Here is a 16204-nt window from a genome sequence, read left to right on the forward strand (position 1 = left end):
AGGAAATATTAACTTAAGACATCAAATAAAGATGATAGTTAGGATTATAGAGTTTGATTTAGGGTATCTATTTAGAATTTATGTCCACATTAAATTTTAAGATGAATTATTGTTTATTGATCTAAGGACAAATGAGAGTTATTTTTATTTTTTCAATTATTATTATTTTTCTTTTTTTCAATTTAGAGGAGGATAAGTGTGTGTGGCGGACCAATAGATTTGCAAGTCAGACCCGAGTTGACAAAGCAGGTATGTGATTGGGTAATTGCGTTGAAGTGATGGTTTCGTGGTCATTATAGCGATTGGGTTTTCCGCACGACATCGCGAGATCGAAACCTGCGGCGCGGGCCTCCCAACTTAAATCCCCTCTATCTTCTACCCACTTCCTCACCGCCCGCAGCGGCCACCGAGAGAGAGAGAGAGAGAGAGAGCGCCATGGAGGAACCCGATTCCGATAATGCCCCAGCCATGGCGTCTTCCCACAATACCCCTTCCCCTTTCCCTCTTCCGGCCGAGGATTCCGAAATTACCCCTCCCGTCGACGGCCCCCGGACCACCGCTCCCTTGCCCGGAAGCGGCGGCGGCGACACCCCTCCCCAGGGCGCGGGCGCGGCCTCCGGTCGCAAGCGGCGCCGCCGCGACAAGCAGTTCCCCGAGATGATCCCCACCGCCTGCCTCCGTGTCCTCCGGCCCACGACCGCCCGCTCCGCATCCGTCGTGTACAGTGAGAAGCTCATCGACGAGCTGATCCAGATGCAGGTCAACGACGCCGCCCCACGGCGCCGCGGCCGCGGCCGCCCTCCCTCGTCCTCCCTCCGCCTCGCCCGCGAGCTCGACGTCGAGGCCCTCATCGCCATGGCCGTCGGGTTTCCGGTCGATTCCCTGACTGAGGAGGAGATAGAAGCCAACGTGGTCCCCGTCCTGGGTGGCGTCGCCCAGTCCAACTATATCGTCGTCCGGAACCACATCCTCGCCCGATGGCGCTCCAACGCCTCGGTGTGGATCACCGAGGCCCACGCCATGGAGTCCATCCGGTCCGAGCACCGCGCCCTTGTCTCCGCTGCCTACGCCTTCCTCCTCGATCACGGCTTCATCAACTTCGGTCTCGCCCCAGCCATCATTACGGCCCCTCCGCGCCACCCGCCGTCCCTTCCTGCCCCCTCCGTCCTGGTCGTCGGCGCGGGCCTCGCTGGCCTGGCTGCCGCTCGTCACCTTCTCTCTCTTGGCTTCAAGGTCGCCATCTTGGAGGGCCGCCGCCGCCCAGGCGGCCGTGTTTTTACCAAAAAGATGGAATCTTGCGCCTCGTCGACCACTCCCGTCGTAGTTGCAACTGCTGACCTCGGCGGCAGCGTGCTCACCGGTATCAATGGCAACCCTCTTGGCGTTCTCGCTCGCCAGCTTGGCTTTCCCCTCCACAAGATTCGGGACTTGTGCCCTCTCTACCTCCCTGACGGCCGGCCAGTGGACCGCGTCATCGATGCGCGTCTCGAGGCAGCCTTCAACCAGCTCCTCGACAAGGTCTGCAAGTTCCGCCAGGCTGTCACCGATGAGCTCAAGTCCGTGGACCTCTCTCTTGGGACTGCCCTCGAGGCCTTCCGCAAAGCTTACGGCTTTGCTGACTCCTCGGAGGAAAGGATGCTGCTTGACTGGCACCTTGCCAACCTCGAGTATGCCAATGCTGCCCTCCTCGCGGACCTCTCCATGGTGTATTGGGACCAGGATGACCCGTATGAAATGGGTGGCGATCACTGCTTCATTCCTGGTGGCAATGCACGCTTCGTTCGGGCCCTCGCAGAGAACATTCCCATCTTCTATGGAAGGAGAGTCACCCGAATTCAGTATGGATGTGACGGGGTGATGGTGTATGCCGATGGACAAGTTTTTCGTGGCGACATGGCACTATGCACTGTACCACTTGGTGTGCTCAAGAAGGGCTGTATCGAGTTTGTGCCTGAATTACCCAAGGAGAAGCGGGAGGCAATCAAAAGATTGGGTTTTGGATTGCTTAACAAGGTTCTGATGTTGTTTCCCCATGATTTTTGGGGTGGTGGGATTGACACTTTTGGGCACCTGACGGAGGATCCAAGCAATCGTGGTGAATTCTTTCTGTTCTATAGTTATTCGTCAGTCTCCGGTGGACCACTTCTCGTCGCTCTCGTTGCAGGGGAGGCTGCAATTAAGTTTGAGACCACGTCTCCAATTAAGCATGTTGAAAGGGTACTGGAAGTTCTGAAAGGTATCTTTGCTCCTAAGGGAATTGAGGTCCCCGAGCCCCTTCAGGTGATTTGCACCAGATGGGGGTCAGATAGGTTTACATATGGATCGTATTCTTATGTCGCTGTTGGTTCTTCTGGCGATGACTATGACATTTTAGCTGAGAGTGTGGGGGATGGGAGGGTCTTCTTTGCTGGTGAGGCAACAAACAGGCGGTACCCGGCAACAATGCACGGAGCTTTGCTCAGTGGTTTCAGGGAAGCAACTAACATGGCCAGGGCCACAAGGAGGAGGTCCACGATGCCAGTAGGAGAAGGTAGATGTTAGGGAGGATACTTCGTATTTGGATTACCTCTTTTGTATTCCAGACCCTCTCTCTTGCTAGTTTTTCAGTTCTTTGTGAACCATGTTATTCAGGGCCTGACTCTACTTCTTTGTTGTGGGTGGGGACTGGTGAAAAAAATGGCTTCTGTCTCTCTTTTCCTTTGTAGTTTGATTCCAAAGAAAAATGATTTGGACTCGGCTGAAATTGATGGAGACGACAATGGACTGACCATGTTAAATCATAGCTTTGGCACAAAACTAGTAGGGCGGAATCACTTGTGCAGCGTTGGAGATTTTTTTGTAGCCAACATTAGAGTTTCAAGAGCAGCTATCTTGAACACTTGATCTGGGTTGATCCGGGGAAGAGGAACATCGTTCTCAAGAAGTTGTTTGGATGGGGCAGCGGACTTAGGTGCATCGTTCAGAAGAACAGATTTGGTCATTAATTCAAATAATCTCAGTCAACTAGCAGAGCAGTGCATAAGTCTACAAACTGAAGCATGGGAACTGCATTCAATTATTTTTATGCCTAAACTTGGTAATTTGTATCAACTCTTACCATTTCTAGTAATTTCTTATCTTCGGTTTATAAGTCGGTAGATGTGCAATCCCTCTTGGGCTTCCATCAAGATGATCACCATTTGTGTTTAGGTTTGGTTGGAGTCATGCCATTGATGAAATGATTTTGCATTCATTTTACTGGATGTACAAAATGCATCTTAATGATCAGTCTCCAGTCATCAAATTGTCATTCAGATGAAAGAAAAATCTATTTCTGTAGTTGACCATTTTTCATTAATATGGAAGTCACTTTTTTTTTCATATATTAATTTCATTTGGTCTGTGCTATGTGTACAAATTTGCTTTGCCTATTTACTACTTCATATGGTGCTTCTTAATTTAAAGCAAATATACTGCAACTAAAGATTTATATGATTAATCAAGATAGCGAATAAATAGCTGTGACAGAAGACTTTTCATCCATCAAACAGATGTATTGGACAACTTAGTCATTACTAGACCTTTTTGGGATATTCAATTCTCAGCTCTTAGTTTGTATGCATGGGAGGATCATCACGAACTAAAACTCAACTTATGTAGTAAGACATTTGGCAGGCACTGATCCACAGAGGTCTTGATCAGAACATGTTTGCTATTTTAGTTGTTTAGACTTTAGAGAACATAGGATTTATGAGAGGAAATCTCTGAAGGTTGACCAACCGAATTAGGTCATTAGCAGTTTGTGACTTGGCATTAAGATAATTTTCCACACTGAGTGTTGTTTCTTCTTCAAAAATAGCTCCATCATTGCTCTAGAGTGACGTATTATTTTCTGCATAAGGTTCTCCAGCAATTGGGGAGAGAAAAAACAAAATTCTGATCAGAGTTTGGCCATCTTAGATACTTCCGGTGAACTTGTGATGTAAGCCATCTAGTTCTGCATGCTAGTATCAGTTGAAACTGTCTTCGTGGCTTTGATCCAACAAACTCATCCTTTATGCATTAGATATGTCAATTGGCTTCTCTTTCTCATTTCACTCTACTGCGATCTTGCTAAATCTCATGTCACAGTACTACCGTTCGGATGATAAATCAATCAATTGAGACCACATGTTCAAAAATATTTTTTTAAAGAAAATACAACTATATAAGAATATAAAATATACCAAAAAATATGGGATCATTTTAAACATCTTGAGTTATAATTTTATCAAGGCATAAGATAATTTATGATTTTGATTCCAAGATTGCAGGATCTCTTTCATTTTTTTTTTTCATATTGTTAACAATCTAAAGATAGGATTATCCATGATGACTAATATAAAGAGGACTAAAAATTTTTTCATTGTTTTACAATCACTTCAAAACCAGTCTGCTCTGACTGGACCGATTGGTTCTTTTGATGCACAGTAAACTGATAGATTGAACCCAGTTTATTCTGATTGTTTTATCATTTTTGAAGCAATTGGTAAATTGGACAGATCAGAAGTCCACTTCTCAGTTTTTCATTTGGTGCAGCCTGTCTGGTTCATTTATCAGTATGAATAGATAGAGAACAGGGGAGGTGTTCAGCTTTCTCTTTTAAGTACAGAAATGGTCCGGTCTTCATAGAAGAGGGAAAGAGGCCATAGAAAATATATAGAAAGTTAAAAGGAAAAGGTTGCATTCTCTTAATTTTCTGTGCCTATCATGGGAATCCTTAGGAAAAGCTCTTGGTTACGAGGAAAGCATGTTTTGTCTTCTTCATTCCAGTGGCAATGCATCTATAAGATCAACCAAAGCATCTCTCTTTTGATTTTTGTGCAGCTCAGTAATACTCAAAGCAACTGTAATTTGATTTTATGAAAATTCTTGGATTCTTATATGCTTTCCTGGGAATGCTACATATTACTTTTTGCTACTATTTTCTATTTTCACAATTTCTTATATTCATTTTCACTGCAATATACAATAACAATTCATTCAACATCTAGCAAACTACTAGATGTCCAATATCAACAAAAAACAAAACTTTTATAAATGAAATCATGCATTGTGTATAATTCTATGTTATAATTGGTGCTCCTTGTCGTAGATCAGTGCTTCTTAACAAATGTGTATATTGACACCACCATAGATTGGATTTTATGGAATGAAAGACATACATCTGAGCTATGAACAAACAGATCTTGATGACCTCTTCCCCTAGTATGACATGGAGTTAGCTGCACACTGAAATCATCTGGTTTGATCCTCAATGCATCTGATCATATGAAACCAAGGTCCAGGATTCTCTTAGTTTTTTTCCTTGGATATATACAGTGGGGCCTCTTGTTATGCTACTCAACCATATCAATGGAAATCCAATAACTTTGATGCACTTAAAACCTTTGGGAGGTTAATCAAAGGAAATCCAATAACTTCAATGAACTTAAGCATTTGGCAAGAAGATAATGGATGAAAGTGGTGGCTAAACATCCAAAAAGTCGCTTGAGTTATTTACATCTGCTTTGGAAACCTCACAGTATTGACAAGAGATCAATGAACAGAGTTTCAATGGGGTATTGCTGATTGGAACCATCCTTTTGTGGATCATTAGGCCTAATCTTCTCAACAGTGGCCCTGCCACATTTGCTGAAGATTTCATCGAGAAGACGAGGAGCTTCTTTGCCAGTTGATGCCATCAAAGTGAAATCCCTCTCATCCTTCTATCAGTGGCTTTCTTATGCATAGCAGTTGGAACTCAAATCTTGGAGTGTATGTGGCTGAACTCAATGCTGGACTGGATTTGCTGACCAATATACAAATTGCTATATGCTTGTAAGTAATGGGGTATGGGAATGGAAATTGACCAAGAAATGAAGAGGGAACAAGGACTTCATGGTGGATCAATGAAAATGGAAGAAGATGGCAGTACTGCACCTGAACTTGTAGCAAATTGATGAGATTAAACAGGGACTTCAATTCAGACAAATTATAATGGTTTCTCTTCATGACAGATGAAGATATGATACAAAAGTGTATAGATATTGTGCTGGACTGTAGATCAGCTGCCGATTATGTTTAGTAGAATAATATGCATGATATAAAGATGAGCAAATATAGATTCGGAAGCCTACATGTGATTACTGTTTACCACGATTGATATGGAATGTTACGGAGATTCACAGTAGATTATATCTGAACAGTTGAAGTTTATGTCAATTAAAGTTCAGTCTCTGATGTGCTTACAGCATTAAACAGCTACAGAACATGGGAAACTTAATCTAATATTAACCACTGGAGACTCAGTTCATGTCTTTGAGTTCATTCAGAAGAAATAAAAAAAAACGAACGTATACATATCTAGATTTATAGTGTCTCAAATTCTTGACTTAATTCAGACATGCTTTTGTATATGCTGTAGAATATGTGTAGGAACTTTTACTTGAAGATGGGAAAGCCAGTTGGTCATGTTCTGAAAAAGAGAGATTAATGAAAAAGGAGCATAAAGATGCAACAAAGATTACCTGGGGCATGTTCGTGTTGGTGTTTCAAGACTTCATATTGATGAGCATGGCACTTCTCTTTTCATGTGCATCTAAGAGCATCTCTTGCTGCAGAAACAGTCTCAATCTCACCAAAATTTTTGACCTAAACAATGGAGGATTTGTGAGCTTTTGGCATTACAAACATATCTGATTTGCCTGTCTGAGACAATTTTCCTTTTCTATATCATACTGCATTGTTCTCTCTGAGGTTGTCAAATACCTCCCTGCTAGATATACATACCGAAACAATATGTTTACTTTGTCAATTTCGATCGTACTCATGTAGAGATTTTTAAATATCTCCATTTGAGTCATCTAGACATATTAAGATACTTTGATTCTCATGATTCTGCAACTAGCAACAAATGTATGGAACTGTAAGATTATGATTTATGTATCTTGTTCATAACAGTTTCAGCTACTTAGATATGTCAATGTCTTAATGATACTTGCTGGTCCACATGCAGGGTTTGGTGACACTCCGCGATACTGCCCCTATCTTTGGATCTCCCAAATCTGAGCTTGAAAGTACCACCACAAATCAGCACCTCTTACTTTGTCACAAGTCTTTCTTCAAGGAAGAACAATAACTCAAAACAATTTCCAGAGTGCAGCTTAGAATCAGACATTATATACATAATGGTTATGCAACCAATACTTACTGGAGAAGAATTAGAAAAGTTTGAATCAGTAATGCTTCATCCCCATGGGGTATGTGATTGATTGCCATATCAAAATTCTTCAGAGATAAGAAAGCTGTGACATTGCCATGAAGCATATGGGACAAGGTTATCATACTGTGGGCAAATTCTCTTCTTTGTTAAGAAGATTCTTTTAGCAAAAATAGATCTTTCTTCTTGTACATGTGGTCTGTAATACTCTTCTGCAAACAGTGATTTCTTATTATTCATAATATTTTGTCATCTACAGTGTACTGATGGTTATATTTTCCCTCTTTCCTGATGAACAGCCATTTTGTTCTTGGCAGTGCTCGGTATGTATCTTGCAAACCGAGTCATCCAATGTCCTGTGAAGTGAGTTGAGGCAGACGCAACAAAATGTAGCTCTTTTGGACTCCTGCGATTGGCCGCCACAATGGTCTTCTCTCAATCCCTCGTGGCGTTTGTGAGATCATCAACCGGTGAAGGTGTTGGAATCTCCTGCTGTGTCGCGCCGGGCAGCGAACTGGAAACGCCGGCGAGGCCCGGAGCGAACCCCGAACGGTGCCTTATCCGCTGTGGGCCCCGCTCGCCGTCTTCTATGGTCGTACGCCGTCCGATCCGAAGCATCGGACGGTTGCGGTCTCGTCCCACGCGAACCCGCGTCCGCTTATCCGCGTTGGAAGCATGGAGAGGAGGAGCGAGAGAAGGGTGAAGAGAGAAAGGGGAGAAAAGAGGGGGGCAGGCCATCGCCGTGGACGAGGAGTCCGCCCCGTGCTAGTTTCTCCCCCTGCCTCTCCAGTTCGCCGAACCGAATCATGGAGGGAAAGCCTCGGCGCGCCGCGCTGGTTTTCCTGGTCGCCTTTGTTGCCGTGGCGGCGGGCTCGCCGGCCTGCCCCAGGCCCTCCGTCGTAGACACGATCCTGGGTCGGCCGGACTCTTGCTGGGATTCGGATTCTACGCTGCCTCTCGGTGCTTATCAGATCGGCGTCGTTGAGGTGCTCCCCTACCACTTCTTGGGATCTCTGGTTCTGTTCCTTTTCTATATATTGCACATTTCCCCTCTTTTAAGTTGTAGTTTCTTGATAAAAGACGCTCCTTTTGGAAGATTTTTTCGTGACATTATGATTATAGCGGTCCTGAACTCGATCGATCTTGCTTGTGGGGAACCTTTCCGTATTGGTTGCAAACAATAGAAATCGCAAAATAGTTGCTTTTGAGGTATCAGACGATTTGGGTTGGCTTGTCCCTCCATAGCACTTGTAATATTTGATGTAATGAGATCAAAACCAAGCATGGTTGTCGACTGAAATTGACTTATGTTCACCACATCGAGACCAAATCAAACATGTTCAGGTTAACAATTGCCTGACACCAAGGATAGGAGATGATACTGACTCACTGGTGGCAGCTATTAAAAGACAAAACAAGCAAAATCTTCCTGGAATCTGGTTCATAATCCTCATTTTTATTCTTTTTCTTTAGAACAACGAAATTATAGACAATTGGGTAGTTGGTTTGACCAAAATAGATTTGTTCTATCTGTCTTGACTTGATTAATCTAAATTAAGGGAACATATACTAATGGTATAAATGGGCGGTTGAAAATTTTCATTTTTGTTAAAGATAGATGAGGAGATTGTCCTTGAGGTTTGACATAGCACACATAGAACATTAGAATAGGACTGTTACAAGGTGCAGTGATAGATATTAATTTTATTGGAAGCCATGCTGCTTTAATTGTATATCCTGCACCAGAATCCTTGGAGGGAAACCATTGTTCTTGAACTAAAAGACGTAGCATAGGCCAAATTGATGGGCATATGACCATAACAGCCTCAGCGGGTTCTGTAAAGAATATTTTTTCATGCTTGTGACAAACTACCGAGCTCTGGACAATGTGAGATAGGACAAAACGGTGCATTGACATCTTAATTCAATATGGCATTTTTATCCATTTGGCATCCATGTAGTTCCTTGCATGGATATGCATGTCCCTCGAACCGTAGTTCTCTGTCCTTTATGATAACTTTGTTTATTCAAGCCTCTAATAGCATAAGACCATCTAGAATAAGCAGAATAACAGCTGGAAAAGGAATATCTTAATCAATGCCAGAAGAGTTCCCGTTTCATGACTTCATTTGTTTTCTCATTTATGAAACTATTCGTAGGAAGATAGCATGAAAACTGATGAGCCAAAACTTATATTAGATGCCTAGAAGATATAGAGTCCAGAATGAGAGGACACCAAGTATGATATAACCCTGAATAGAGACGACACTTGGATGTTACTGAAATTTGTGCCTTTGCAGTATAATCTGCTCGTCAATTTAGAGTTAATGTTTACCGTATTGTCACGGACAAACTTCGAAACAGGATGTTTGGTGTAATGCTTATGTATGTCCGTGTCTTTTGGTATGTTCATTCTTTGCCTAGCATGTAGAGGGACAGCCGAATGCTTAATAGTCCCATTTTAGTTGGGTTTGGTGGCCGCTTTAGGCTTGTAAATAAAGGTTGTGTCATGTGGACACTTATGAGAGATTTTCAGTCTGTAATGGATCATTTTGACCCTTTGTTGTGCAACTGTTCAGAGCTTCTAAAGTCTGTTTGTAATTTGCATTGTCTATGAAGTGTTTTCGGAAATGTTTGCTTGTGGATCCCGAATGAGGCGTTTTCTCTAACCCGTTCTCTATTTTGTGGGTCCTAAGGGACCATGGGAGGCTTCGGGAAGGCTGACCTTTGCTGACGGACACGCAAGGGTGCCGCACGACTTAGGCAAAACCAACTAAGTCCGTGATAGATGGTATCAGAGCGGGACAAGCACTCATAGAAACACTTAGCATGCAAACGTGGGGGACCTAGCGGGGCTGCGTTGAGGGCAGTCAGCACACGCGCGACCGTTTGGGAGAAAACGGGCATGGAGATGTAGGGAAAAGGAGTCACTCGGAGGAGCAGGTATCTGAGATTGGCATTCAGAGGAATGGCCAACCCTTTGCGCAAGAGGCACCACGAGAACAGGCAAGCTTGGAAGAATGCGAAGCGCACAAAAGTTGGGATGGCTGAGTTTGAGCTACGGCTGAACGTTGACAACTATACTTGATGGTGCTCAAGGCAAGCGAGGCGCTTGGTAAAGGATGAGACCATGCAAGGTAGAATGAGTTGCTTAGCGACCGAAAGAGTTGTGCAAAGCTCACAGAGGTGAGGGGAATTGCTAACTCGAAGAATTCGATACTCATGCATAGGCTTGTATGCGGACGATGGAATGTTCGCGGCCATCCCAAGGCGACCGAAACTCGGCACCATGGAGCATTGAAACTTTCTCTTTTGCATGTGAAGGATACGTCCGTAGGAGGCTGAAGTGTGCAACGAGCTCAGCATGTTGCTAGGCCTTGAGTGGTGCAGTGGGGGCTGTATTGACGTGGAGTCGCAATCTAGCAAGTGCGTTTGCAGGAGGCAGAACAATGCACAGTTTGTTCAGCAAATCGGAGTAGTCCAAGGGGATGGTGGTCTCCGAAATGAAGAGAGATGTTGCTCCAACGGGACAGTTATCCAAGAGGGATAAGTCCCGGCTCTCTAGAGGGAGAATCATGTGGGACGAACCGCACATGTTGAGGAGTACCTCAACAAACCACAACTCCACGAAGCTCAATGGATCGAGCAAGCAGCGAGGAGTCGTCGCATGATCTCGCTTGAGAGAATGCATTGGTGGATGCATTGCGAGATCAAGCGGGGGAGCGACCCAAAGCAACACAAAGGTAGGCACACTTGGAGTCGGTATGGAGATCGGACTCAAGGGAGGGCTGACCCGTGGAATGGTGGGCGCGAGGGCCACCGTCAACTTAATGCAAAACGAGGAGCGAAGAAACTTGGGTGTAACTTGACGAAGTATCCAAGCCGCATGAAGGGAGCCAGCATAGAAGATGGAACATGGAGCGGAGGCACAGTGCTTTCCTTGGACAGAGGTCAAGGACATGAACTCTTGCAGAGGCAAGTGTAGGATCATGTTGTTCCATGGGTCCTTCATTCTGACGGAGCAGACTCATCTTGTATGGTGCTAAAGACGAAGGGAGCTTCTGGGCACATGCACCTTATCTCAGAGAAGCATTTGATGGAGAAACTAAGGCGATTCAACTTGCGGAGGCGAAGTTGGGTTCAGAAGGCCTTGGCACGGGACAAGAGGACACGGAGGAGGGTACTCTTGAAGAATATGCCATAGTGTTGTCATTCAAGTTGCCATGAAGAAAGCGGTGTGCAGCGGAGATTGTGCTGGTAGGGGCAGAGGCCCCGGATCCAGACAATAGTGCACTAATTGCAGCGAAGTCGGGGGACTTCGGGAGCTACTAGGTTACGGACTATCCTAGAGCGGTACTTCATCTAGGTGTGACCCAAGAGTGGGTGGATGAAGGTCGATTGTCAAAGGAGCGAATAAAATCGAAGGTGGAAGAGACCCTACAATGTATTGGCAGAGGCCACATATGAAGGGATCACAATTCGAGTTTATCCCACAAGGATCAGAATGCAATGGAGATATCACCAGGAGGCGACATGGTGCAGCGGATCGTGGTGGAATAGTTTGTGGCAATACGATACACATGAATTAGTCCCGTGAGGGACTAGATCATACCGAGATATGATCGGGAGCTACTAGAAGCTCCACTTCGGTGAACAATACGACGGCAAGAAGGGCTATGGATTCAAGGAGTGAAGGCCATGGTACCGTAGAGGCGGGTCTTCCGTGCGTGCATCGAATTTTGCATCGGATGAAAGCCTTGGTCATCAGCATATGAGGGCTGTGTTCCACCAAGGGAAAAGTTCGAATGCAAGTACCAGTGAGTCCCATGGGAGGGACTTGATCATACAAAGGTATGATCGAAGCAGCTGGAGAGTTTGACTGCTCCAGAGCTCATATTCGCTTAAGGAAGCCCGGCAAGTCAGAGGACAAGGTCGAGTAAGCGAACGTTGCTACCAAGGAAGCTAAGGAGAACAGAATCGGTGCAAACCCTACAACGTGATGGCAGAGGCTATGCATGGGAGTTGCAATTAGTCTTTCCATCGATCAAAGGGAGCTGCTTGGAGAACACAGAGGTGTTGAAGCAGAGGGTCGAAAGGGGCGAGGAAGCGACGATGAGTCCAGAGGGACTTAGCTATCCAAAATCAAGCATCAGTTAGAATGGAGGTGGACTCGGAGGAGTGCCACAGAGACATATCTACTGATCGTGAAGAAAAGGGATGCAGATGCGAGGCGACGGATAGTAGGGCCATGGGCATGGCAGCGCCATGGTACCGCAGAGGCGGGACTTCCATGAAAGTCATTGATCCCTTGCTCTCATAGAGGGAGAGTGTTTGGTCGTGAAAGAGGCCGAGGAGGTGGAGCATGCAGAGGCAAACCCCAAGTACCGAGACAAGGCTGAAGGGCAGAGGCCAAGGAACTTCGTAAGATCGGTGTCAATAAGCTTCTCATCAAGATAGCCGAAAGTAAAGGACTTCGGGTCAGGCAAGAGTGCACGACCAAGGAACGAAGTATGCAGTATGTGGTGCTGTACCTTTGCTACTCAGTGGAGTAGGCGGCAGGGTTGATGGAGAAGACGGTACAATCCCAGAGGCGACCAAATCTATTAGAGAATTACTCCAAGTTGGGGTGAAAACTTCCTGCATTCCAAAAGTTCGATGTCATTGAGAAGGTGAATCACAGTAACTAACTCAACGCAAGGAGTGCAAACACTTCAAGTGCTTCAGAAGTGTGAGCAAAGAGCAGGCGAAGGCCAGTAACTAGCTCGATGCATGAAGTACAATCTCGAGGAGGCGGGCGAAGTCAAGTAACCTTTGCCTTCTCAACTCTTAAGAGAATGGGCGAAACCGAGTACCCCAATTCTCTTATCTATCCAGTAGAGGAGCTTTGCACAGGTTCAAAGACCTTTCGAAGATAATAGAAGACAATAGTTGTCAAATCCTCACCAACGGTGATCAGTGCTATTGAGAGTAGATTGTCCGCTTCATTTCCCAACGAAATGTCAATCGAAAGCGGAAGTGATGCGAATCTACTTGGAAGTGACAACTAAGTGAAAGAAGAGTCAATGGGCAAATTTTGTGGAGGAAGGACCCAAAACTTTAGAAGTTTGCGAGGTGATGCTCGTTAAAGCTCCAACAAACATCCACCCAGTTCAAGCAGCATGAGCCATTTGAGAGACTGGCGCATAGTAAGAATGATCTTTTCCTTCATCTGGAGGATCCGCAGGAACCAATAAGGATTAAAACAACTCAGCCAATCCCACACTAGAGTCAGAGTCATTGGCGAGTTGAAGCAGCATGGCGGATCAAATGGTTCGACTACTCAAAAACAACACCGGAGAGCAATTGGGAGCCAAGAGGCGCATTGCAGCTGGAGCAGAAGATTGAAGACTCAGCAAAGGCGAGGAGTTGCAGTGTCGACAAAGGCTTCGACAAGGACGTCGAAGGAATAAGTGGGGGAGAATGTCACGGACAAACTTCTAAACATGATGTTTGGTGTAATGCTTATGTATGTCTGTGTTTTTTGGTATGTTCATTCTTTGCCTAACATGTAGAGGGACAGTCGAAGGCTTAATAGTCTTATTTTAGTTGGGTTTGGTGGCCGTTTTAGGCTTGTAAATAAATGTTGTGTCATGTGGACACTTGTGAGAGATTTTCGGTCTATAGTGGATCATTTTGATCCTTTGTTGTGCAATTGTTCAGAGCTTGTAAAGTCTGTTTGTAATTTGTATTGTCTATGAAGTGTTTTCGAAAATTTTTGCTTATGGATCCCGAATGAGGCGTTTTCTCTAACTCGTTCTCTCTTTTGTGGGTCCTAAGGGACCATGGGAGACTTCGGGGAGGCTGACCTTTGCGGACGGATATGCAAGGGTGTCGCACGACTTAGGCAAAACCAGCTAAGTCCGTGACAGTATGGCATTGTTATTTGCTCTTGATTGTTGCTTGATGCTGCTGTTGACGTATGCTTTGTGGATTAGTGATTCTTCTATGGCCTTTCTGTTTTCTGCTCTCTTTGTTCATGTGATTTTGTGCAGTTGTATCTGCTTCTTGTTCTTCTATGGTAGTGTTTCAATTGTTCCATTAGTCTTGGTCAATCAGGGTTAGTTCAAGGGGCCTTTCTTGTTTTGAGACCTTGTCACATCTAGATTATATTCTTGTTGACTGACAGAAGAACCTCTATATCATATCAATTTGCTTTTCTTAATTGTTCTGAGACTTTTTTTTTTTCTTTACCTTGTGTGTAGGGAGATGAAGCTGCTTTGCAGAAGGCATCGAGTCTGGTGCAAAAGAACAGGGAGGACTATGTGGCCCTGCTCTTTTATGCATCCTGGTGTCCTTTCTCTAAAATTTGTCACCCAAATTTCCAGATCTTGTCTAACTTATTTCCAACCATCCGTCATTTTGCATTTGAAGAATCTGTTATCAGGCCAAGGTACAGAACAATGTTTGTTCAAATGACAAGATTCCTCAAATATATGCATGTACTGATATTGACATCTGGAACTTGTGAATTGCAGCTTACTATCAAGATATGGAGTGCATGGTTTTCCAACCCTTTTTCTTCTAAATTCAACTATGAGGGTGCAGTATCACGGTTCACGAACCAGAAATTCTCTAGTTGCTTTTTACAATCATGTAACAGGTATTTTGCATTTTTCCTTTGATTAGATGCCCTTTTTTAAGTGCCCTTTATCTCTGGATTGCAAAACTGTCCTACAAGACTTCTCACGGCATAGTTATGTTCCCGACTTCCTTAGAACTATTCACTTGATGGTTCAAAACAATAGTCATTTTCAAACTTATGATATTAAGCACTTTTGCCGAGTAACAAAAATACCTTCAATAGAGTTGTTCACAATCAATAAATGGTAAGCTCAAGTTACATAGCATTTATTCATTGAGCATAACCAGGCTGGACTCTCGTTTTGTGCATAGGACTCTACCGTTCTGGTCAATCTGCAATGAAGATTGAAAATTAAAGAAGTTTAACACGAGGCTTTCTTTGCCTTGGAACATGTTATATTTATCGTAATCTGTTCATCGTGTCAGGTGTCGGTCCATCACCGAAACTGGTCTTCCTGGATAATGTTATGGATCCGCCAGATGATACTGAGCTCAAAGAAGACATGCAGGAAAACTGCCCATTCTCATGGGCAAGATCACCAGAGAAACTGCTGCAGCAGGATGGTTATTTGGCACTTGCAAGTGGTTTCCTGCTGATGAGGCTGCTTTACTTCCTTCTTCCGAGACTTAATGCATGTTTTCAGCGAGCTTGGAGGAGGCAGATGCGATATGCGAGCGTGAGGAATCTCTGGAACTATTTCCAGGCATACACTGAACAAGCAAAGCGGGAAGGCAGTAGGTTGCATCCATGCGAGCGGCATCATCTGCAGGAAGGTGCAATGAGTGCCAGAGCCTGGGCTTCCCAGTCATTAGCGTCGGTCACTCTTGGCGAACCTAGTTCTGGGAGAGCATTCTCGACAGGTCGAGAAAAATTAGGCCAAGATGCGGCTGGTTGGCTTTAATTGTTTGTATAGTTGATTACGTAGTCAAGATCCGTTTTGTGTTTTGGTTATTGGTTGCAACAATTCTTCCGCATTCTCTTTTACTCCAAGATGCTCAAATTTGCTCAGTAATCCCTGTTGGTTGATGATGTTACTGGTTGCAACAAACAATTCTTCCTTGTTGATGATGCTATTTTTTGGACATTCTTCCTCCTTGATGATGTTATTTCAACCAACAATTCTTCCACGTTCTCTTGTACTCCAAGATGCTCAAATTTGCTCAGTAATCCCTGTTGGTTGATGATGTTACTGGTTGCAACAAACAATTCTTCCACATGCTCCATGCTCAAATTTGCTCGGTAAACATTGTTGATGACGTCATCTAATACTTGAGATAGTTCGGCTGCGGTTCCGTGTTATTATCATGTTGACGGTTGGCCGCATCCACGAAATTTGCTTGGGTTCTGTAGTCAAACCACTATGA

The 16204-nt window shown here is 44.5% G+C and overlaps 1 protein-coding gene and 1 pseudogene across 1 annotated transcript; both read left to right on the top strand.

Moving 5' to 3' along the window:
- The first annotated feature begins 344 nt into the window (after nucleotides 1-344).
- Nucleotides 345-3360, top strand: LOC135623069 (lysine-specific histone demethylase 1 homolog 1-like; annotated as a pseudogene).
- A 138-nt stretch (nucleotides 3361-3498) lies between these two features.
- Nucleotides 3499-15924, top strand: LOC135623071 (5'-adenylylsulfate reductase-like 3). The gene is made up of 4 exons (XM_065125587.1): nucleotides 3499-8205; nucleotides 14461-14648; nucleotides 14734-14858; nucleotides 15266-15924. The coding sequence occupies exons 1-4, from the start codon at nucleotides 8026-8028 to the stop codon at nucleotides 15739-15741; spliced, it is 969 nt and encodes a 322-aa protein (XP_064981659.1). The 5' UTR covers nucleotides 3499-8025; the 3' UTR covers nucleotides 15742-15924.
- The last annotated feature ends 280 nt before the right edge of the window (nucleotides 15925-16204 follow it).

The sequence above is a fragment of the Musa acuminata genome, chromosome BXJ2-9 (genome assembly GCF_036884655.1).
Source record: "Musa acuminata AAA Group cultivar baxijiao chromosome BXJ2-9, Cavendish_Baxijiao_AAA, whole genome shotgun sequence".
Classification (NCBI taxonomy): domain Eukaryota; kingdom Viridiplantae; phylum Streptophyta; class Magnoliopsida; order Zingiberales; family Musaceae; genus Musa; species Musa acuminata.

Bases quoted from the DNA above. Each gene is read 5' to 3' on its own strand.
- LOC135623071 (XM_065125587.1), top strand. From the start codon at position 8,026: ATGGAGGGAAAGCCTCGGCGCGCCGCGCTGGTTTTCCTGGTCGCCTTT. The intron at 14,649-14,733 runs GTACAGAACAAT...TGTGAATTGCAG, and splicing joins GAATCTGTTATCAGGCCAAG to CTTACTATCAAGATATGGAG. The intron at 14,859-15,265 runs GTATTTTGCATT...TCATCGTGTCAG, and splicing joins TTTTTACAATCATGTAACAG to GTGTCGGTCCATCACCGAAA.